The sequence below is a fragment of the Penicillium crustosum genome (genome assembly GCF_028827405.1).
Source record: "Penicillium crustosum strain IBT 35664 chromosome Unknown utg000005l_segment0_segment0, whole genome shotgun sequence".
Lineage (NCBI taxonomy): Eukaryota > Fungi > Ascomycota > Eurotiomycetes > Eurotiales > Aspergillaceae > Penicillium > Penicillium crustosum.
The window spans coordinates 4,113,383-4,137,459 of NW_026623126.1; the positions used below are offsets into that span (position 1 = coordinate 4,113,383).

A 24,077-nucleotide genomic window follows, 5' to 3' on the forward strand; every position below is an offset into this window, starting at 1 on the left:
AGCATCTTTTAATAATGTGAATGATATCGATTTTCAATATTGTGTTTGTGCTTTTAATACACATCTGCGACTTCCCATCCCCGGCAAGGAGGTTGATAAGGTGATCCACTTTGGAATACTCTTAGCTCTCAACCTGCAGCCTTGCGTAAGCGCGTGATGTTAATTCCAAGGTTAGAATAGATGTGCGATCGGACATGATGTAAGCTAGTTATGTACCCGTGGACTTTATATATTAGTTATAAGGCAAATACATGTAAAGCTTCAAATGATGCAAATTAATAGAATCAATGTAGGCATCAACGGAACCCTCCTTTAATAAATCTCCCGTGGGATCCTAGTTAAGACCAGACATAATCCATAGGAAAGCAGGAATTCCATCTACACTGATAGGGTTCCGGTGGTCACCTTAATCCGGAAATTGGTATTATTAACCGCTGTGTGACGGATTCGCGTGAGGTGTGTGGGTTAGTTCTACGGCTTTTTCAATTCTCACCATTCTAGATCTCAGTGATGGCCAGAATAGTCTACCTAGTGTTAGTATAAACTCACTAAGCATGTGCTTTACCTATTAAACTCGGGCGGCATTTAACCCGAGTCACGACTTTGGTCCTCGGCTTACCACTATTTTCACTAACCCTTATTAGTTCTATAGGCCTTGGGCTAGAGCTCCTATATGACCTCTTCATCTCCACTAGTGGTGAAGCCCCGAATTACCCGCTTGAGCGCACCCAGCGCTCGATGGCCAAAAGTGGGATGAGGCCGACTCTGCAATTGAAGTAAGAGTGAGGTTCCACGGTCAAGTGTCAAATATTGTGCTTCCTATGACGTTTAAGTATCTCTGATTGGCTCTTTTTGTATGCATTATCTTTGCATTTGATTACCTCGGTATATTAAGATACGTGCCTAGGTAGTATATTAGGATCAGTGTGTCCGGTTGAAAAGGTTAGGAGGCTAAAAATGAAGTATACCCAAAGCCTAGTATTATAGGGTAATTTTTTTCCTATTTCCTGCCCAAACAAGGTCATCATAGCATATTTCCTGCATATGCAAGTTTCTAAATGGGCCTAGCACACACACACATACACATCCCGGTACACAAGGAACAGGTAATACAAGACACACAAACCCCAGGATTTAAAGCATGTGGGTTGGGCATGAATCTGAATGGGAAAAAAAAGAGAATATATTTTTAAAATGAACATATATAACTGTTGTATTTGTTTTTTATAATATTCGATATATATTTATATACATAGATAGATATAGATATGTATGTATGTAGTATATACTCCGTACACAATGTACACCATCCCCGCATGCATAGCTTTTTTTAAAAAGGTCTTGGCTCCGCTAACACCGTCATCGCTTCACCGTTTTTTTATTTTCCCCCCAACTTTGGGAAGAAAATTTTCGGTAAAGGGGGAATTCCTTTTAATTGATGGTTGATTGTTGATACATTTCCACCTAAACGCCCTATTTCTGCACGTTCCCATTGTGCTATCATCCGGGTCGCGCGATCAACCGCTGATCCTGCAGCTCTGGCCCATTTCCGTTTTCTCTTTTCTTTTGCATTTCACTGTTCCACCGCCATTCTGTTCTCTAATCCTTTTCTTCCCTCCATCTTACTCTTATTACTCAAACAAGGTTTTGGACATGGACTATCGACGACTACAACATTCATACCCGCCACGGCCCTCGCCTTTAGGGGCCTCGCAAGAACCTCGCGATCCGCAGTTTGCGCCTTTTACCGAGTCTCGTCAAGAGACTGACAAGCCTCGCCCATACCCCTCTCCCTCCTCAAACACCACACCCTCTCCGTCACAGCTCTACCAGTCAACCGCTTCACGGACATCGAATCCTTCTCGTGGAGATACCTCCAGCGCATACTTTCCGAGGAATGGCCCAACACAAGCACACCGTCGGCATGGGAGTCTCGAGACGAGGAATCATGAACAAACACATCGCAGGAATAATTCGCAACCTCAGGCGGTTCGATATCGTGAAGGTAGGCAATCTCCTTAAGTTGTTTTTGTTTATTTTCACCTGCCCAGATGGTTCCGATGCCCCAGATTGAGGATTCCAAGGATCGGACTTGTGCCGTGGTTGGCCTCCACTTTGTCACCTTCCAAGGTTGTTCCAGTCCACTTTTTGGGGTATGCGCGACCGAAGGAATGGGGGTTCTGTAGCCATCAGTTTCAGGTCAAATTTATGTGACTACATCCAATCCCATTCTCCAAAACTTGCCCCCTCTTCTCTTGCCCCAACACGCTGTCCCCCTGATGGATTTTCCCCGGTGGCGCAGATCGACTGGACGACAGCTCGGGAGCGCTAGTCCAGGTCGGGTCTAGCGTGTCCAGAGGAGCCCCTGCCTTTTTGGGACTAGCGTGTGAGCTTCCGGAGTCACGGGTTCTCTTCGATCTGGCCCTTGCTTTCCCTTTGGAACTGTCGCTCACTCGTTCTCAGGGCTCTTAGGTGCTTCCGTTATGAATCATACGCCATCACAACACGAAACAGCGCGTCGTACTTCTCAGGGCAGCAGTGGGAGTCCTGGATTTCCTGGTGAGCACCCGACTTGGCCCCGAGAGCCCCGTGCAACCGTCTTTGTCGCGATACATGGATTTCGTTCCTCATCCGATCGGGACATGCGCGATTATCTTGGAACCCCTTCGCTGTATTTTTTTTATAAAAAAAAACTTGCATTTGCTAACTTGAACCCGTCTAATAGGTCCAAACGAACAGCCCGCACCACCCGCGTTTGGGAATCGCCAAATGCCACCCCCATCCCCTCCACACACATATTCCTCGCGAGCACAATCAACCCACACGCCTGGGGGATCTTTAGTGTCGCGCGATCTACCTGGCGGTCAGGCGCACCGACCGGGGAGTAGCATGTCAATTTCCGCTATGTTAGGTTCAGACGGGGATCGGGCTGCGCGAGAACCTGGACGAGAATCAGCGCCGTTCTTTTCGCGACCACCTGCATCGTCGATATTTGGAAATACACCCTTATCATCATCCTCCGCAGCCATGTCCCCACCAACTGCCCCAGCAAGACCCTCACCGCTCGATAACAACTTCTTCCGTCGCTCTCACACACCAGAGAAACCATTCTCCAAGCCTCCCGGGCCCCGCGCATACCGGTCTGGGTCTGGTGGAGGTTCGAGTCAGGGTGGAGAGCAGTCGGTGTTCGGGGGCTTGACGCGCTCGTCGCTCTCACAGTATCCTGAGAAGCCACACTCAACGCACCCTTCGCCTCGAATCTCCACTGCAGAGCCACCGTACACCGAACCTCGCCGCATGAGTCTCAACGGTCCGATCACTCGGCCCAGTAGTCAGCCGCCCCATGCTGACGCACCCACACGACCCCCGGATACAGTCCGATCTCCCAGCCCGGCGGGGCCGCGGATCGTCCTTTCGAGTCCGGCCCTCGGCCTGCATCTGGGTCGTACGGAAGTCAGGATCCACAGCATGGTCGGTTTACAAACATATTTGGCGAGCGGCGCTCGGAGGATACTGCACAGCGGGAGCGAGACCGAGCTCCAACCCAGGGATCAGATGCCAAGTTGAACCAGCCTGGATCATATCGGTATGGCTCTCACTATGGTGAACGCGACCCGCACGATCGGCACCAGGGCAGCTCTACCTGGGACCACGGTCGCTCTCACCCTCCATCGCCGGAAAGTAAGCGCTTCCCTGCGCCGGAGCACGGGTCGGGTTTCGGGTTTGGGGCCATTCAGAGCTACACTAAATCACTGGGGTCGCAACCGGGTGGAAATAGACAGCCTCAGGTCTCTCTCCAGTCTCGGAACAGTCAACCCACACCTCCTCCACCCCATGATCCATATCTCCGACACCAAGCGCAGCCTTCACGGATAGGATCAACCCCTGTCATCACCGCATCGACAGCTGCCGCATCATCCGGTTTAGCAGCCCTGGCTGATGAGGGACGCCGTAAAGGAAGCGACGAGCTGCTCCATCATCGCAGCCTGCTGACTGTTGGTGTTGATGGGAAACGCGGTGGCCGTGCATCGCCGCTTCCCCAAGCTGTACAAGGCGCCCAAGCTCCATACATTGGTCCTGCTGGTGAGCCAGCAATCAAAAATGAACTGGGACGAGTGTTCTCCGGTATTGGGAGCGGTGTTGGTGGTGTCACCGCGGCTACCGGTGGCAGCGGACCATCGACACCGTTGGGAACTAGTCCTTTCAAGCGCGATAGCCTCACAGGTCGCTCGATGAACGGAGAAGGGACGGATGAGGCGTCCAAGCTTACCCGACCATCTTCTGCAGCCGGCAAACGGTTGAGAAAGTCGCGCGACGAGGAGCAGATGGAAATTGAGGCCAATGATGCCCGAGGCTTATTATCAGCCCGTAACGCCCGTCGCTCTCGGCATGCCCACCATCATCACCATCAGTACGGTCTACCCATTCAGAATACCCTTGATTATCATCCACATGCTAACATTCCTCTAGCCACCACCACCATCGCCACAAGGCAGACGAAGAGGCGGCTACCCTGAGCTCCCTTCAACGTCCCACCTTCTTCCATCGAACATCCCCGGCGGAGCCTCCTGCCACACACCATCACCACCAACATCACCATCACCATCATCACCATGCTCCTCGACCAGCCGCCATTCCGGCTGCATCTCCTATCCGCGAGCCTCGCACTACCGTGAACCTGGAGCCGTTGCTTTCGAGTGTGGCCCATCTTCCTCGGCACCACCTTGGCTCAACACTCTACACACCTCGCATTAGTCCCCCAACAGCCAAGGCCTCTTTGGACAGCGCTAAGTTTGGATATACAACCACCCCACAGCCCCTACCCCGCTTCGAACAGCGGGAGAATTGCACATTTACCGTCCGAGTGCCCCGTTTCCGAATCAACCAATCTCACCGAGAGGAAATTTGCGCCCGGCGCGCCCTCTGGGGCACTGGTGTTTATACAGACGACTCCGACCCCGTTGCCGCTGCCATCCACTCCGGCTTCATTCGCGGTGCGTGGGGTGACGACGTGGACGAGTCAATGCTCGATCTCGAGATTAAAGATACCTATCAACATGCACCGCCACCCGAAGCCACTAATGGCGACACTCCGACTAAGGGCCCCCGCCTACCACCGATCCCCCCCACCGACAAGGACTTGCATATCACCCTGCTCGTTCTTCCCCGCGTGGCGCAGTATGACAGCACTCTCATGTTCGGCCTGAAGTCCCGCAAGTGGGCCGGTCAACACGATGGCATGAGCTTCAAGGTCCATGCCGTGGACTGGGTGGACGAGGGCGTTGCTCGTGGTGAAGAGCGCAGCGGCGAGGCTCGTCGGAAACGTCTCCGTACGCTTATGCAGACCGGTCGCATCTGCACGGGGCCTGTCATGGCTAAAATGGATGAACTACGTCGCAGTGGGGTGCAGGTACCTCGACCTATCGATGACCAGGATCAACCGGCAGCTGTGCAGCCAGTCTCCTGATGGCCTATCTGGGCTTGATCTACCTTGGAAGGTGCCTATGATTTTTTGATTTTTTTATTTTGCCTTGTTTTTATTTCCTTTTCCCCGTGTTTGGCGTACTTTGGGATATTCCCAAGGTGGCTTTTTTTTCTTGTCACTTTCTTTTTTGTTGAAATTTGCGTTGTTTTATTGGCCGGGTCAACGGGATCGGATGAAAGGGAGATTTCGATTTATTTTTCCCATCTATACATAATCTAGCGCTTTGTTATCTTTATTCCCTTCTTACGCTGTAACTGTGTAACTTATGTACATTGAGACTGTCCATGATCCCGTCTATTGTATGTGTACTCCGTATGCTTCCGCTAGAAGCTCTCCCCGCATTGTGATCGCCCGGAGAACCGGAGTATTGAAGTTTGGGGTTTTGTGTATTTTAAATATTTCGTAGGTGTCTATGTTTGTGCTTTATACAGTCAGACTCCTTTTTCAGATGAAAATAATGACATTCTATGTTGTACTATTCTCCTATTCTCAGGTGATATCCACCTCTCTTCCTTTCTTCCTTGTGACTGCGAAGATCAGCGAGGAAATGGACCGAGGCTCGTCGGTGGAGCATTGTATTGGTATTTCCGTATTATATATATGTACATAGTGGCTTATAAGCCGAGTTGCGATATATAGCGAACACAAACCAACGCCAGTCAACACAATAAGACAAAGGAAAAAACGTAAAAAAAACAGTAAGAAAACAATTGCCCATTAGACCTTGGATCTTCTCATCTCCTTACCTTTTCACTCTTTTCCCGTGGGGGAAAAAAAATTGAAAAAACAACTCGGACGGGACTGAGATACAGACCTTCCAGTGGTACCCCGGTACCGCGTTTTACCGGCTTCCCCGCCAGCCGAGGCTTTCTGTGTCGAGCGTCATTCGGCCAACTCTTCTTATTTTCCCTTTAAGCTTCACCTTCACGTTCACTTCTCTTTATACCCCAACGATTTTTTTTTCTTCATATAACCAGAGGGATGTTCACTGCTTCTGCCCGAAGCCGTCTTTCTACCCTGTCAAGGCAACGCCTTCCTTCAAACTCTCTCCTCACCCGCTCAGTAAGTCCTCTCTTGTAATGACAGTGGTGGAATGCTGTGAAATCTCCTGGAATCAATCCATTGACTCGCGTATAGACTCTCACAATGGCCCCCCGACGAACAGTATCTTCCGTCCCTGAGGGTGAGTAACACATGCGTCCGGCGCAATGCGGGCTATCCCTTAGCCCATATACACCTAAATAAGAATCAGACTCACTAACAGAAGAATAGGATACACGGAGGACCTCTCCAAGGGCAAAATGCTTCGTTTTGAAGACTCTCTCCCCAAACTCCCCGTTCCCTCCCTAGAAGAGACCAGCCGTCGGTACCTCAAGTCCGTCCACGCCGTTGTCTCCGAGTCCGAGTATGAGCGCACCAAGAAGGCCGTAGAGGAGTTCGTCCGCCCCGGTGGTCAGGGTGAGTCTCTACAGAAGCGTCTCTTGGCTCGCGCCGCCGACCCTAAGATCAAGAACTGGCTCGCCGAGTGGTGGAACCAGGCCGCCTACCTCACCTACCGCGACCCCGTCATCCCTTACGTCTCCTACTTCTACTCCTACCGGGATGACCGCGAGCGTCGCAACCCCGCCAAGCGCGCTGCTGCCATTACCACTGCTGCGCTCGACTTCAAGGCTAAGGTTGATGATGGCTCTTTGGAGCCCGAGTACCTCCGCAAGGAGCCTCAGGCCATGAGCTCGTACCAGTACATGTTCAACTGCTGCCGTATTCCCGCCGAGGGTTCGGATTTCCCTCGCAAGTATTCCGCTGCTGAGAACCAACACATCGTTGTGGTCCGCAAGAACCAGTTCTTTAAGGTCCCGCTCGTCGTGGACGGTCAACAGCTCAATGTCTCCGAGTTGGAGAAGCAGTTCGAGCGCATCTATGAGGTCGCACAGCCTGCGCCACCCGTTGGTGTACTGACTGTCGCCGACCGTGATCACTGGACTGCTGCTCGCAAGACCCTCGTTTCTCTTGACCCTGCCAATGAGCTGGCCTTGCAGGATATTGAGTCCGCTGGTTTCGTGATCTGCTTGGACGATGCCCGCCCTGTCACTCTGGCTGAGCGCTGCTCGCAATACTGGCACGGTGATGGCTCTAACCGTTGGTTCGACAAGCCTCTGCAGTTCATTATTAACGACAATGGTACCGCTGGTTTCACCGGCGAGCACAGCATGATGGATGGCACTCCCACCCACCGCCTGAACGACTATATCAACAACGTCATCTTCAACAAGAAGATCGACCTCTCCGCCCAGACCGTGCGCTCCCAGCTCGCCGACCCTAAGCCTATCAACTTCAAGCTTAACGACGCCGCCAATGAAGCCATTGATGCCGCAGCTGTGTACCACCGCAAGCAGATCGGTTCTCACGAGCTGGTCGTCCAGGCCTACCAGGGATACGGCAAGGGTCTGATCAAGAAGTTCAAGTGCAGCCCCGATGCCTTCGTCCAGATGACCATCCAACTGGCCTACTTCAAGATGTACGGCAAGAACCGTCCCACCTACGAGTCTGCCTCTACCCGCAAGTACGCCGAAGGCCGCACAGAGACAACTCGCTCCGTCTCTGACGAGAGCGTCGCCTTCTGCAAGGCTCACGAGGACCACACCACCCCCCGCGAGGAGACCGTCAAGCTCTTCCGCGCTGCCCTCGCCCAGCACACTAAATACACTCAGGAGGCTAGCTCCGGTCACGGTGTCGACCGTCACCTGTTCGGTCTGAAGAAGCTTCTCCAGCCCGGCGAGAAGCTGCCCGAGCTCTACCAGGATCCCGCCTACGCCTACTCTTCCTCTTGGTACCTCTCCACCTCCCAGCTGAGCTCCGAGTTCTTCAACGGATACGGGTGGAGCCAAGTTATTGATGATGGTTTCGGAATTGCCTACATGATCAACGAGAACAGGTAAGCATCAAGCATCCCCTATCCCCCACTTTTTTCCATTTATGCACATCGCTAACTAATTCTTTTCAGCCTCAACTTCAACATTGTCTGCAAGCGTCTTGGCGCTGAGCGCATGAGTCACTACCTCAATGAGGCTGCCACTGAGCTTCGTGACCTCCTCATGCCCGACCTGATTGCCCAGGCCGAGAAGCCGAAGCTGTAGATGTGTCTTGCATATACCCGGTTTTTGTTACTTTTGGTGCTTTGGGATTTTTGTTTCCTTCCTTCAGCGCCTGATAGATGAATATATCTTTGTTTTTTTCAACTTGGGATGTCTTGATCTACCCTTATTGTACACAATGTGATTCGCCTCTAGCTTTACGTTTTTGTTCTTTGAATAGAATGAATTGGATCGACGAATGTGTCTATTCATAGTTCCTACATCCTCTTAATGTAGATATTCAAACTTCAATTCTATAGCCCTAAGTCACCAAAACTTGAAACATAATAAGTCCACCCACATCGAAGAATTGAGGCCGTGGCTACGATTACACCCAAATTCCTCTTCACTCACTACAATCATCTCTTTATTCACTCGTTTTAACCTAAAAAAACAAGCCCATTTCGGTGATACGATCACGGAGTGACACTTTTAATCCAGTCATGTCTACTACTAGAGATCAGAACCACTCCCATGCCCACCTCAATCTCAACTCAGTCTACTCTCCTCCATATATATATATATATCACTTGAGCAATGTGATACACAGAGAAATACCCCTAGGCTCTCTCCCGACCTACTACCGCACATGCCCATGTCTATACAAATACAGAGATACCCATAGACAAAGATACAGATGCAAATACATCAGTCTCGGTGTCAGTGAGATACCTCCACACCTACACCTACACCATATCACAAACCCCCCATCTTCTCTAATGTACATCGATGGTATATCCACCTTCGCGCGGCTCCTTGACTCCTAGGGTCGCATTGTGGTGTTGCTGGTACCGAGGGCGCTTATGGAATTCTTCTTTATGACTTTGAGCATGAACGTGGTCTCGAAGTTGTGGGTATTACGCAGACGGAGGAGCAGGATGCTCGGAATGGGAGGGGGAGGAATGAGAGGAGGAAGGACGGCGAGCGTGGAACGTGGTGGTCGTCGTTCGTTGTAGGATGGTGAATTATTTCTCGATCGATATACGGTATGATCTGTTACTTGGACGGAAGGTCCAGTTGGATTTCGATCACTTCGTTTCGGTGTTTTGGTACGGACTTGGTCTTGTCTCTGCTGGTCCGGGGATTCGGTTGTTGGATCGTATTCTCATAGGAGTTGGACGTTGAAGGTTGTTCGGAGGAATATTAATCACATGGGTACTACTTTGGAACGGTTCAGCTTGAGTATCTTTTTTCATTTGCAGGTTGTTGCTGATATGATTTTTTTTTTTGTTTCGGTACTTGTATGAGCTGCGGGCTCTGGTAGGGGGATTTCTCTGTTGAGGCTCTTCGGGGGAGGATTGAGGGTATACTGGGGCCTTTGATTGATCATGGGGACATTGTTGGGCTGTGTGGGAATGAGTTGATTCCTGCCTTTGTCCCTGTCGAGTCTTTTGGCCTGGTCATGTCTGCGGTCTTTCGGGGACTTGTGAGACTTTGGCATCGGTTGTCGGGAGATTTAGACTTGGGTAGAACATGAGAAATGCCATCTAGATCCAGAGAGAAAGAGAGAGTAGCTCGTTGATATGGCTAAACCTAACTGGGAAGACAGTGTAGTCTATATGTATCTTGAGTGTTTAGTTACCGATAAAGAGGATGAAGTCAACATGCATCGTCATGAATTTCTACATTAATTTCGAGTTTCTCATATTGAGCCCTCGACACTTCCAATGGGAAGTTTTACTAGTAACAGCAACAGGCCATTACATCCTGCATGCGTACAGATCACATTGCAGCTTTGACAAAGAGCGCATAAAGTCAAATTTGCACATTCCCACAAAAGAAATGGAAAAAAAACACCTTCCGTCCTAGAAAAAAAGGGATATCGGTCAGAACCCGAAAGACTGATCCTTCGCGAAAACCCAGACGCCAAGATTGCAAAATCGCGCAATGTCCATTGTCTGGGGAGTTGAGGGGTTTTCGGTTGTTATTCTCTGTCATCGTATTGCATAGAATTGCATAGAGTATTGAACATAGTATTGGCTGACGTCCGGGGTATCACCTGTATCAATCATATCGTGTGGGGGGTGGTTGGGCCAAAAGCTCGGGCGAAATGCACTTTTTCAGTCTTTGCCGTCTGGCGCTGAACCCACGGCAGGCGGGTCCGCGGTTTCGGTCCCCGCTTGCCCGGACGCAATACCCGATGTAGTTGTTGCAGACGACGCACTCTGGGAAGTCGTTAAGCCACCGATTTGTCTCTCTGTGGAGGGGAAAATTAGTATATGCGCTTAAATCGAGATCCACATCTCGGAGTGGGGTTACTCTGTAGAATTAGGCTAAAAACGCTAACCCGGGATTTTCTTACCTAGTTCCCGGATCCGTTGCCGAAGGAGCACGTTTTCTCGGGCTAGTGAGCTCGCTTCGGCCTGGTAAAAGGCACTCTCGTCCCGGCTCCCGCGCCGAGAGAGACTATCCCGCAACCCCGGGAATGGCTCCACGCCCTCCGGTCCACGTGAGTCTAGCGGCCGCAGGTTCGGTGACGTCGCTTGACTTGAAGGTCGCGAGTTTCGGCGGTTTGAGAATGAAGAAGAGATCGATAATCTGTTCCCAGCTGGAGGTGCTGCCGGGCCGGGGGGAAGAAAGCCGACCGTTCCGATGCCGGGGTTGTGTCGTCGATGGCAGCGGTTGATTGCGGATTCTGTTGCTGTTGGTATTGATGCAATTGGGCTTGCTGGCTGCGGATCATCTGAAGAAGACGGTTCTACATTCCATCATGGTTCCCTGGTTAGCTTACTACAATTTGGCGTCCGGCGATATAGAAGATCAGCCCACCACTTGTGCTTCCTGTTCTTGCTCCAGCTCTTGGTGTAGCTCTCCTAACGATGGTGCGCGCTGATGGTGCGGATCAGCGGTTGCGAAGATGGGGCTTCCGCCATGGCTGGATGGGCTGGCTGTGCGGAATGCATGTCCGATCGAGCTGCGATGATCGCGGTGGTCTGATACAGGTAGCTCGCTGCTAGTTCCTGGACTAGTGCCCTGCATATCGTTCAGGTTTAGGTTCATGCCAGCAGCGGACCGACGTCGCTCGGATACCGATAGTCGACCTATGCTTGAGCCACGGGAAGGCCTTGGTGAAGCGGTGTTCGGGTTCACGGGGGCCGGACCGGTTCCAGGAGCGGGCATATTACGTTGCGGAATCGAGGAGGAGGTTGAAGACGAGCGGGACAGAGGAAGGGAATTCAGATCCGGTGGCATCTTCAAGCAAGATAGCTGTGTAGGGGGGATGAAGAATCCGTAGGCTTGCACAAGCTCTAATCTGTAGGTAACGTCACGTCAGGCATCCCGCCCGCGATGATCGGATGACTCAGCCTCTTGTTTCGCGGGGTCGATCACGTGATACATAAAAGCCGTTTGTGGAAACTGGTGCCTGAGGCTGACAAGCCTTGTCGGAGCATGACGACCGGCATACCGGGGGATTTATTAATCCTACACATTTTTGTAATTAATGTTATGTAATCATGGCTCCATATAAATTGTACCAAGAGCCGATACAGAAATACAGAGAGTTGAATACCACTGATTGGACCCCTACATTTACAATACAGACCAATCCGACAGTTATGAGCCCGGTTCGCATCGAAGAAAGCATTACTATTTGAGATATAGTATCTAGTACACTACTAGAAGCCTGCTTTCTACCCCTTGAAACCTCCTAGCTACCCCTGAATTAGCAATTGTGAAGCTATTCCCAGCTACCCCTGAATCCAGCAATGGAGGCAGCATCAATTCTCTCCGCCATGAAGGGCGAAAAACTGAAGGACTCGCCGCAGTGGCTCACTTGGTTTGCAAAAGTGCAGCTATATGCCATGCAAAAGAACGTATGGGACCTTTGCAACCCAGATCCCCCGACGACAACCGAATCCCAAGCAATAAGATCTATACCTCTCCAAGAACCGGTGGAACCGGAATACCCAGAGGACGGCGATGACAAGGATCGAAGGATTTGGCGAGATCGAATGGACGTGTATAAAATGAAGTACACGAAGTGGGAGAAGCAAGCAAAAGGACTAAGTGATGTCAACGAGTACATCCTTACCTACCTCGACCCAATGCATCACCTTGCTCTGATCACATATCGTACTCCGTATGAGAGGCTTGTATACCTAAAGACTAGATTTGCTCGGTCAACGGCGTACGAAGAAGAAATCCGTATGAATTGGAAGGTCTTTGCCATGCAGAAACCAACCGGTGATATTGAGCAGTGGCTTCAAAAGTGGAATTCACTAAGAGAGCAAGCTATTAGCCTCGGCATTAGCGATGCAGATTCCAATCGAGACTTCCTACATGCAGTTAAAGAGGTACTGCCAATCTGGTGGCAAGGAAAATACCAAGAGATTGTTATGGATAAGAAGAAATATGACACTCGAGATCTTCTTGAATCATTCCGTGCAATGAATCGGGAGATAGGCGTCAAAACTGTGACCTCAACTAATGCTCCAAAAAGTGCTTTTTCAACCTGGCAAGGTCATCGAGAAGCAAAGCCGGAAGCGAAGCAAGAGAAGCTTCCATTCGAGAAGAGAAAATGTCCATGTGGCAATGGTCATCCACACCACAAGGTGGCCAACTGCTGGCTCATGAATGAAGCTATACGCCCAGAAGGATATACCCTAGACGAAGGGAAGCTAGAGAGAGCTAGAAAGAAGCTAGCAAATGATCCAGGGTGGAAGCAATGGGTCGACAAAGCTGTCAATGAAGCTAAATCAAAGCATCATGAATCTGCAAACCACGTTAGCTTCGCCACCACCTACCAGAGTAAGCAACAGGGCAGGCCTCAGAGCAGGCCTCAGAGCAAGCCTCAGGGCAAGCCCCAGGGCAAGCACCAAGGCAAGCTACTAAGTGAAGCTATACAGATTGGCAAGCATGCACTCTCAGCTGCAAAGACTGGCGAGCTCTCTCTCCGCAATCGATGGATTCTTGACACTGGGTCCAGTTCACATGTATGCAATAACAGAGCACTGTTTATTGATTTTACGCCGGAAGTCATAGATTTGACAACTGGTGACAGTACTACGCAGGTGCTAGGGAGAGGCAAAGTTCGACTAGTCGGCAAGCATCCACAGAAAGGGAGAATGGAAATCACATTGAGTGATGCTCTCTACTCGCCTAGCTTCCATACAAATCTAGTGTCGTACGCGATGCTAAAGAAGAAGGGGGGCACCTGGTGTCAACGTACAAACTGCATCCGAGATCCAAAGGATCTACCTGTTGTCAATGTACATCTATGGGACCAGTTTAACCTCTGGATTTTCGATGAACCAGGAGAGGTTCTACCGCAACAAGCATATGCCACACAGAGATCCTCAGTAAAGCCGCAGGAATCAAAGGCATCGGCTGACATCTGGCATCGGCGACTTGCTCACATTGAGCCCCGCGCCGTAGCTAAGCTTGCTACTATGGTAGATGGTATAGTCCTCCAGGAAGCAGAGCAAGAAGAAGCTTCATTATGCCAAACCTGTCATATTGGGAGAGCACCAAAACAGATCTCTCGCCGGCCAGTAGGACGTACTTTTGGACGATTTGGAAGGATCCACTTTGATCTCATACAACTGCCGCTAGCATACAATAGACACCGATGGATATCTCATTTCTATATGGAAGGAGTACGATTCCATTGGATAATGACACATGAAGTGAAGCCTGAATGCCAGCTGGCGATCAACCAGTTCGTACAGCTAGCAAGGAATCAGTGGAATCTACCTATCAAGGCATTTCACTATGACAATGAAGCTGCAGCAGGCAAAACAGCGGAGCACAGTTTGACAAGCGATGGTATCTTGATATATCATACTCCACCCGGCCACTCAGAGATGAATGGGTATGCCGAGAGATCTGGCGGGATGATCATTACCCGTATGCGTATGCTCTCTCTTGAAGGCAAGCTTCCGAAAGACCTATGGCCTGAATTCGCAAGCGCTGCAGTGTGGTTATTGAACCGTACCCCTACATACATTGCTTCTGAGAACAAGTGGTTAATACCATGGGAAGAAGTAAGAAGAGAATTTGCTCCAACAGCCCCGAAGATCAATCTAGCAAATGTTAGATTATATGGAAGTTTGGCGTACTGCCGCATTGAGAGGCAGATCCAGTCAGATAAGATGAATCCAAGAGCAGAGGTCGGCTTCCTAGTCGGATACTTGGCATCTAATATCTACAAAATCTGGTTTCCACACAGTGGGAAAGTGAGGTATATACGAGATGCAGTCATTGATGAAGCACGTAAATACTCGCCGGACTATGAGAAATCTCAGCCTATTCCACTACCATTAGTGAGAGAGCCAGAAGAGATTACGCCCGACGAAGTGGCGCAAATCATCAACCATCAGATCGCTAGCCAGGAAGCAACTAGTACGCCGGAAAGTGAGCATCAAAACCGACAAGATGAAACCGACGATGCTCTACCAGATGCTCTTCCAGATGCTCTACCAGATGCTCTTCTAGATGCTCTTCCAGATGCTCTACCAGATACTCTACCAGATACTTCACAAGATATTCAGCTAAGTGAGGTTGACTACCGAGAGATCACCCCACTTCAGGGGGTGAGCAGGCAGGCATTAATGCCTACCCCAATAAGCCTACCACCTATACTTCTGACCTCGGTCAGAAAAGAAGCCGGTGAGATCCAGGACATACAGAAGGATCAAGATCCATCACCATTAACCCCACCAAATGAAGAAACTGGCTTACAGCAAGGGGTGGAAACTGGCCCTGATCAGGGGGTGGATACGCATGATCTAGATGATCAACTGCTCAGTGAAGATCAGGCCCATGAAGAAGCCTATGAAGAAGCCAATGAAGAAGCCAATGGAGAACCTAATGAAGAACCCAATAGAGAGGTGGAAAATGAGCTAGAAAGACAGCTCCAGGCAGAACTGCTAGCACCAAGCAGAGAGATCTCCAGCAATATAGATGCCAGCAACATACTAAGTGGACGTCGAATACGCAAAGCAAAACAAGATGACGATTTTGCATATGCAACCACTATAGTACAGGGTATTGACGAAGAAGAGCCACCGGCTCTACTACATGCATTTGCAGCTGGTCTATACGCCGAGAAACCAAACGCTCGCCGCCATCGAGATGATCTCCCACCACCACCCAAGTACTGGAAGGATGTCATAAATCATCCTTTTCAGCAAGGTTTTCTCGCAGCAATGAAGAAAGAGATCCACTCTCTATCTGAAAAAGAGACATTCGAAGTCATTGAAAAGCCAAAGGATCGAGGGATACAAATCCTTCCCTTACTATGGGTTTTTGCATACAAATTCGACCAGGACGGTTACCTTTTGAAATTGAAGGCTCGAATCTGTGTTCGTGGGGATCTTGAGACGATTACCTATGAAGAAAAGAGAGCTGCTACGCTAGCAGCAAGAACAGCAAGAATGATCTTTGCACTAGTCGCTGCCTTTGACCTAGACCTCCGTCAGCGAGATGCTGTCACTGCATTTCTGAATAGCAAGCTAAGCCAAGAGAAACCGACGTATACGCAGATGCCAGAAGGGTTCCAGTCCCTAGGTAAATGCTGGAAGCTTCGTCGAGCATTGTACGGCTTACGGATCTCGCCACGTCTTTGGCAACAAGAAGCAGCTAGTGTACTCCGAAAACTAGGTCTGCAACAAGCACCAGAAGACCCTTGTGTCTTCGTCGGAGAAGGGCTAATAGTCTTCTTCTATGTGGATGATATCTTAATTGCTAGCCATGCAAATGCTAAGGCAAGAGCCATGCAATTGGAGCGAGATCTAGAAGCCCACTGGGAGCTGACAGATCATGGAGAAGCATCATGGTTTCTCAATATCCGAATCATTCGCGATAGGAAGCAGAAGAAGCTCTGGCTATGTCAAGATAGCTATATGACAAGCATTGCTACCCGCTACAATTTGACAGATCGACCACCTGTCTATACGCCACTACCAGTTGACGAATTGACGCCTTACCAAGGCGTAGCCACCCCGAAGGAGATCCTTCTCTATCAAAAGAAGGTTGGATCCGCAGGCTATGCCACCACTATCACTAGGCCAGATGCTGCAAAGGCCACCGCTCGACTAGCTCAGTTCTTGACGAATCCAGGGCCCCAGCACCACCAAGCAGCTGACCGGGTCATCAGTTACCTATATACTACCCGGAACCTAGCTATTGAATATAGTGCAGACGCAGTAAGCACTGGAATCGATTCCATACAGTTCGCAAGCGATGCTTCATACGGAGATCACCCAGATCGAAAGAGCTCTGCAGGCTACATCTGTCAAGCTTATGGTGGACCAGTTGACTGGAAAGCGAGCAAGCAACCCACCGTGACAACGTCAACCACTGAAGCAGAGCTGCTAGGCCTATCAGAGACAGGGAAGCAACTTCAATGGTGGCGTCGACTACTAAAAAGCCTCGGTTTTGAACCCTCCCACAATATGACGATCGACTGCGACAACGAGAGAACGATCAGCCTACTTACTAGTGAGGACACTGCCTTCGAAACGAAGCTTCGGCATGTCGATATTCATCATCATTGGCTTCGGCAAGAGGTTAGAGAAGGACGCATAATGGTGCGATGGGTGCCGACGGCGAGCATGGTCGCAGATGGACTCACAAAGATGCTATCTCGCCAGAAGCATGAGAGCTTCCTAAGGATGCTCAGGATGGTGGACATAGGCTATCTAATGGCCTAGTCAATTAAACCATGGAGATCAATATGCCGATCTAACAAGTCCAGCAATCCCATACTGGGATAGCTGAGGGGGTGTGTCGGAGCATGACGACCGGCATACCGGGGGATTTATTAATCCTACACATTTTTGTAATTAATGTTATGTAATCATGGCTCCATATAAATTGTACCAAGAGCCGATACAGAAATACAGAGAGTTGAATACCACTGATTGGACCCCTACATTTACAATACAGACCAATCCGACAAGCCTGGAACTGTCGGGGAATGCTCTAGAGACTCCTATGACTGTCAGACTCTCTCTGTCTCTGTTTACACCCCGAACACGAACATGTACAACTCGGATTCTTTTCTCTCGGGGCTTATAGGATTCTTCCGGACCATGGACCAGGCCAGGCGTCCACGGATAAGAGGTCGAGCCACAACAAATCATATCTTGGCCCCTGGTTGCGCGTAGGCCAAGAAGGGGATCCGCCGGTTTCTCCGAGTGGCGCTTAACTTTTACAAATTTCTTTTAAAGGAGTTATGCTATGGAGTATAGAGTTTACATGTAAACAAATTCCGGGTGTAGGATCGCCGCAAAGATCATCAAGGCATCGCGTGGCGCTCTAGATACGATTTAGTCGATCCTAGGAATGTGATTTGCCATGTGCAGGAATGTATCCAAGTCCGGGTTGGGACGTACGATGTTGTTTCCGTATATTCCCCCTTGGGCGCCCTTGAGCGCTCAAGGGCAATGTGACTAGGGAAACTTTCTTTTTGGTCTTTTACCCCAGTGGGCAATGGCGGGTGAGGATCAATAATCTGTCAACAATCCTGGGGAAATGTAACAGTGAAAGGGTTGCCCTGTAAGGGATCCCGATCGGTCGTGTGGTTATCCACAGATGTGTGGTTGAGTACGTAATTGACAGCCTTCCACATGTTCTGGAACGCACAACCGGGAAGACCGAAGGATGTACATATGTAGGGTTTTTTTTTGTTTTTGGAGTAAATTGGATAATCGAACCATGTAGAAGAAGGAAAAAGAAAAAGAAATAGAAATAGAAATAGAAAAACAAAATACCAAGCCATACATGTTGATCACGAGGTAAGCGAAGTCCGAGAGTCAGAACAAGAGTTATGGCCCCCAGCCCTGATGACGATCAACGCCACGGCCGTAAGATGGACCATGGCGATACTTTGCACTTTAGCAGTACCTGTCCGGCCCTGACGTCACATACAGCGAAAGGCAAGTAATGGGCGACTTGGCAATATCTTGTTTTAACAAGACTTTGAACCAAATGTGATTTTTTTTGTTTTTTTTGTTATTTTTTTTCTTTCAGCCCCTGTTGTCATTTTCATATACTTTTTTTTGCATGGAGTCCACTCCGTCCCACGTCCCACGTAGAATGTCCATCACTTATGGGGAACCATGCGGTCGGGCACGGTCGGCAATAACCCCGGCTCCTTGCTTCGCGGGGCATATGGGGTTTGATATGATCTTCTGCAGTTTTTATGTAGACTTGATGTTACATGGAGAGAGATTGAAACTCGAAGCGGACATTCTCTCGGCCTAGAGCGGTAACGGGGGAAGTTGTCGGGAGATGTAGTTGTCTCCAAGGTGGGTCCGATTACCCCAATGCGAGCTTCCTGTTCCGGCTATTTAGCCCAGAGACGTACCAGAAAGAAATGAATCAAATTCTTCATCCATAGAGGTTTATAGGTTTCAGGTAATGTTATAATGAATTGAGAGTTGGAATTGTTTATGCAAAGATTCCCAAGGGGTCCAAAAAGGCAAAAAAGGCAATAGTCTGGAGAGAGTCCGGAGAGAAGTCTGGAGAAAAAAATTAAAGTGGGGACACTCGGCATCCCGTCTGGAGGTCAAAAAGGTTCAGTAAAGTCCAGTAAAGTAAGTACCTGGTACATCTTGTATTTTGTAATAAAATCTAATTAATTTCACTGGTTCATCACAAGAAACGTGGAAATTGACATACTGGAACTCTGTACTAGGACGGTAATGGAAAGGTACTGACATGGTGAACCCTGGAAACATTGACTCTTTCCTGCATTTGGCTCTTGCCCTTTTTCTCCCCGTTTCTGTATTTAAATTCCTCCATTTTCCTCTTTTTTTTCCTCTTTCCTTTTCTATCTCTATCTCTCCCTCTCTGTCTGCCTATTGATCTTCTTCAGACTTCTTGTGCCCTCATTTCCTGGGGTTTCTTCTACTATCACTGGTCTTCCATACCAGTTTAATATACCTATACTATCACCTCGGCGCCACAGGTTAAAATAATGGCGATCAACCCCGAGAAACCCGGCAGGGATACCGTGCAGGCAGCAGAAGCTGCCCACGCCCAAGCCGTCGTCAATGCTGCTACGGAAAAGTTAGAAGAAGAGGATCAGCTCGAGGAGGCCTCGCCTACACCTGATGAGATAGTCGAGCTCACCGAGGACATGTGCTACGATAAACTGGGATACTCGTTCAGTGAAAAGAAGAAGTGGATCATTATCACTACGATCTTCCTCGTGCAAACATCGATGAACTTCAATACATCGCTCTACTCGAACGCCGCCACAGGAATTTCAGAGGAGTTCGGTGTCTCCATGCAAGCTGCGCGCTGTGGTGCCATGATCTTCTTGGTTCTTTATGCTTTTGGTTGTGAACTCTGGGCACCATGGAGTGAGGAGTTGGGTCGCAAACCCATTCTCCAGGCATCTCTGTTCCTTGTCAACATCTTCCAGCTTCCTGTGGCTCTGGCCCCCAACTTCGCCTCCATCTTGGTCGGTCGTGCCCTCGGTGGTCTCTCTACCGCGGGTGGCTCTGTCACCCTAGGAATGATTGCCGATATGTGGGAACCCGATGATCAACAATACGCCGTGGCTGCTGTCGTGTTCTCATCGGTTGGTGGATCTGTGCTGGGTCCAGTGGTCGGTGGCTTCGTCGAAGCTTTCCTGCCCTGGCGGTGGAATATCTGGATTCAGTTGATCTTCGGTGGTTTCGTGCAAATCGCCCACTTCCTGTTGGTCCCAGAAACCAGAGCTACCGTGATGATGGATCGGATTGCCAAGAATATGCGCAAGTCCGGCGAAAACCCCAACATCTACGGTCCCACAGAGGGCATGTCGTTCCGCCAGCGTTTCCCGCCCCGTGAGCTTATGGCTACCTGGATTCGTCCCTTCAAGATGTTCCTGACTGAGCCCATTGTATTGGTGCTTTCTCTGCTGAGTGGTTTCAGTGATGCTCTTATTTTCATGTTCATCCAGTCGCTTTCCCTTGTGTACTCCCAGTGGGGCTTCAACACCTGGGAGAAGGGTCTGGCCTTCATTCCAATTGTGATTGGTTACTTCATCGCTTGGTTCTCTTTCTTCCCAGTCATCAAGCGCAATATCAAAGAGCGCCGCGACAATCCGGAGAGCGAACGGGCACAGTACGAGTCCCGTCTGTGGTGGCTGCTGTATACTGCTCCCTGTCTGCCAATTGGTCTGATCGGATTCGCCTGGACCAGTCTGCCCCAGTGCCACTGGATTGGAACTATGATCTTTGCTGCTATCATCGGTATTGCCAATTATGCTATCTACATGGCCACAGTTGACTACATGATCTGTGCCTACGGACCATACTCTGCGTCTGCGACCGGTGGCAATGGGTGGGCGCGAGACTTCCTTGCCGGTGTGCTCACTATTCCAGCCACGCCGTTCTTCACGAGTAAGTTGTCATCTACAATACATCTTCCATTGTTATAATATTGACAGTTTTTTCACAGATATCGGCGGCAAATATCATCTCGAATACGCCTCGACCATTCTCTGTATGTCTATTCTCCCCTATCTCCCACCATGAGCCATCGGTCTAACATTCATTCTAGTCTGTATCTCCTTGCCTCTTGTCGTTGCGGTCTATGTCATTTACTGGAAGGGCCCCGCACTGCGCAAGCGTTCTCCATTCGCCCAGCAGCTGGAGGATGCTCGCCACCAAATGCAGGTCCAGAGCCGACGTGGATCCAAGATCCCTCCGGCATCTCGCGCCAGTTCGTATGCGCGCTCCCAGCAAGACCTCCGCATCCGCCCAACTCTCGGTAGCCGAGGCAACTCCCGGGTCAATTCGCAAGTGAATTCCCGCGTCAATTCGCGCCGCAACAGCATCAACCTCAATCCTTAATCGCTCTCTTTTTGTTGTATTTTTGCTGTGAATACTCATATCCAGCGGCGGTAGTGATCGGACTGAAGTCACTGTCGTGGGAATCCATGAGAATATTCACATTTCTTCTCTGTGCATGTTTACGTCGGCGTCAATCCTACGCTGTGCGTGGCTGGCTCTAATTCTTGCACCTGACGCTCGGTGGATATCCCACTCCCAGTCCGTGGCTTTTGACCCTGTGTGCATTTTGAGTACGATTGGGATTGAACTGGGAAGGGGACGGGCGCTGGCTTTTAAAAAATAATTGTTTTTTTTTGTTTTTCTGTGTTTCCTTTTGACTCGAAAGACAAGACTTGCGATCTGGGGGGGTTGTCATGTATGCTATGGGTTTTCGCGACTGAGCGATACCAATTATGAATTATACCATTATTATTGACCGGACAGATTGCTTTGTGGCTATCAGTATTTGAGTATACAGTGTAGTAACGGTGTACATGTGTAGATATCTGGTTTTCTTTCGGACTAGTAACAGTTGGAGGATATTGCCTGGGCAGCACGAGAACTGCAAGTAAATCGACTTCGATCTAGCAGTACATTAGTACGATCTAGTAATGCATTTATTGGTATCTTTGAGCGGTCCCGGCACCAAGGATACGGTAGAAACGATGTGGCATTCTTGCCGGAGGTCTGGGTTGATCCATGTCCGGTTCCGGCCATGACTAGATGTAGTCAATGAAGCCGAGGGTCTACGATTTCAAGTGAAAGAACCCGCTTTTAGTATAGACTACGAAATCACTATACTCTCAAGCTTAGGTCACATTGAAGGCTTGTGGCGTTGTGGTTTCTCAACACATCCGGGGGCCAGGCAGCTCGGGACTGATTGGGACTAGTGTTAAATGTTAAATGTAGTTTAATATCACTCTATCACTTCCAGGGTTTCCAAGGTTGTTATGTTACATATTGGCTTCTTCTGAATGAGACAATTCCATATGTACATCCATGTATCTCCAGTATATATTGGATAATGTCTGGCACTATACTTGTTTCCCTTTCCATTTCAGTGCTCACCTCTTGCTACTTTTCGATCTCAGTAGAATTGCATTCGAGGCGAGGAAGTTCACACATATCACAACTTAAGCTTAACGACTAAGCCTAGGGCATAGGAGATTAACGGTCTCGGCTATAATGATGTAGTCCCTGGCGGGGAAATAATAGCACTGGCCAGGATCATGCGAGTAAGTGGCAACAACGATGCGACATCCACCTTTCCAGCCTGGACTTCCTGTAGGACATTCCCTAGTGTCCGGAGGGTTGATCCACCATTTTCAGGGGACTTGGGTGAAATCGGACATCCTAGTGTTTGTGCACGCGCAAGCATCCACTCTTCGGTACTGCATGCCCGCCACATTCGTTCCGGGGCAGGAAGTGGAAGTCTGAGAATCATGTTGTCGTTCAAGGGCTCAAAGTAGTTCTCATTTAACTTTTGTGTCTTCGACTCCAGGATGTTTATTATATGAACGAAGAAGAAGTTCCGACGAAGAGATTCCATGAATTTCCATTGGTTCCAATCGTTTTCATCCTCGTGGTGGATTTGGAGCGCCTTTGAATAGACACTCGATAGTCGTCGGGTCATCTTCATGTTGGTGAGTCAATCGGTTATATGTAAATTGGATACGTGTAGCTCACCTTCAGCAAGAATGAGCTATAGAGTTCGGCAGATCTCTCAAACTCCTGTTGCCGCTCCTCGCTTCCTTTGCTACGCATTGGCTTCTTAACGGCAGCTGATAAGAAGTTGTTACCGAACAGTCCCATAATCTGATAGATGCATACAGCATGCATAGCAGCCAGGCAGAATTCCGGGGTATCGGTATAACTGTGGAAATTCCGAACAAGCTTTTCCCGCTCTTCGGATATCATCCGATCGACAAACCCAGAATCTGAGCCTGCTGTGCTTGCATAGGCACCTATACAGGCTAAGGCATCTGTCATTGGTGGTGCCATTTTGCCTAAAGAACAGCGGTATAATCTGTGGTGGACGAAGGGGGACCAGAAGTCTCGGTCGAGAATAAGACTGGGATATTCCCGCAGATGCTCCAGTATCTCCTGGCACAGACTTTTTGGATCAGTCCGGATTTGATGTCCCAGACCGGCCTTGAATGTGTGCCCGAAGATGAGGTGGGAGGGGCTGTAAAGCCTCTGGTCCAGGTTTACGGACATTAAACGCTCATCTTCGTTGGAACCGTCGAGTATCATTTCCGAAGAAGAGGAATGTGATCGCCCGCTTTCTGTGGATGGACTTGATTTGTTTTCAATGTGTTGAATGGGATCGAGATGTTTTGAAATAGATTGGTCGGATGTTGTCATAGACCCGGTCGGGAGAGGTTGAATTGGTTCCCACTCTAGAAGTTGTGTTATATCTCCATTCCACGGTAGATAGCTCCCGGTTATTTTGGTTGGATAAGACCAATTCTCATCTGTTATTGTATCCTCTGTAAATTGCATACTTTCCAAATCAAAGGGTGGCCATGTATCAGGTAGTAGAGCGTTGAGGTCCAGAGATTCCTGGTGGTTTTCAAATGTAGTATCATCCAATAAGACAGGATTTATCTCGGTAGGATGTGAGGACTCAGATATCGTGAGATTGGTGTTCGGCTGTTTCTGAACAGTTGGGGCCATCGTATTGACCGA

The 24,077-nt window shown here is 49.4% G+C and overlaps 6 protein-coding genes across 6 annotated transcripts; 4 read left to right on the plus strand and 2 right to left on the minus strand.

The window, feature by feature from the left end:
• Positions 1-1,653: 1,653 nt before the first annotated feature.
• Positions 1,654-5,467, plus strand: N7487_012239 (uncharacterized protein; the record flags this gene model as incomplete). Its single annotated transcript, XM_056879969.1, is given in 7 exon segments — positions 1,654-1,989; positions 2,052-2,153; positions 2,338-2,386; positions 2,464-2,622; positions 2,726-3,375; positions 3,390-4,411; positions 4,471-5,467. The coding sequence occupies 7 exon segments, from the start codon at positions 1,654-1,656 to the stop codon at positions 5,465-5,467; spliced, it is 3,315 nt and encodes a 1,104-aa protein (XP_056725288.1).
• A 999-nt stretch (positions 5,468-6,466) lies between these two features.
• Positions 6,467-8,622, plus strand: N7487_012240 (carnitine O-acetyltransferase CAT2; the record flags this gene model as incomplete). Its single annotated transcript, XM_056879970.1, has 4 exons — positions 6,467-6,547; positions 6,623-6,668; positions 6,758-8,420; positions 8,490-8,622. The coding sequence occupies 4 exons, from the start codon at positions 6,467-6,469 to the stop codon at positions 8,620-8,622; spliced, it is 1,923 nt and encodes a 640-aa protein (XP_056725289.1).
• A 716-nt stretch (positions 8,623-9,338) lies between these two features.
• Positions 9,339-9,583, plus strand: N7487_012241 (uncharacterized protein; the record flags this gene model as incomplete). The annotated part of the gene is made up of 2 exons (XM_056879971.1): positions 9,339-9,351; positions 9,387-9,583. The coding sequence occupies 2 exons, from the start codon at positions 9,339-9,341 to the stop codon at positions 9,581-9,583; spliced, it is 210 nt and encodes a 69-aa protein (XP_056725290.1).
• Positions 9,584-10,674: 1,091 nt separating this feature from the next.
• N7487_012242 (uncharacterized protein) lies at positions 10,675-11,811 on the minus strand (the record flags this gene model as incomplete). Its single annotated transcript, XM_056879972.1, has 3 exons — positions 10,675-10,816; positions 10,922-11,291; positions 11,389-11,811. 3 exons carry the CDS (start codon positions 11,809-11,811, stop codon positions 10,680-10,682), a joined length of 930 nt encoding a protein of 309 aa, XP_056725291.1. The 3' UTR covers positions 10,675-10,679.
• Positions 11,812-19,543: 7,732 nt separating this feature from the next.
• N7487_012243 (uncharacterized protein) lies at positions 19,544-21,410 on the plus strand (the record flags this gene model as incomplete). The annotated part of the gene is made up of 3 exons (XM_056879973.1): positions 19,544-20,957; positions 21,016-21,060; positions 21,118-21,410. The coding sequence occupies 3 exons, from the start codon at positions 19,544-19,546 to the stop codon at positions 21,408-21,410; spliced, it is 1,752 nt and encodes a 583-aa protein (XP_056725292.1).
• A 1,159-nt stretch (positions 21,411-22,569) lies between these two features.
• Positions 22,570-24,065, minus strand: N7487_012244 (uncharacterized protein; the record flags this gene model as incomplete). The annotated part of the gene is made up of 2 exons (XM_056879974.1): positions 22,570-23,022; positions 23,076-24,065. 2 exons carry the CDS (start codon positions 24,063-24,065, stop codon positions 22,570-22,572), a joined length of 1,443 nt encoding a protein of 480 aa, XP_056725293.1.
• Between the last annotated feature and the right edge of the window lie 12 nt (positions 24,066-24,077).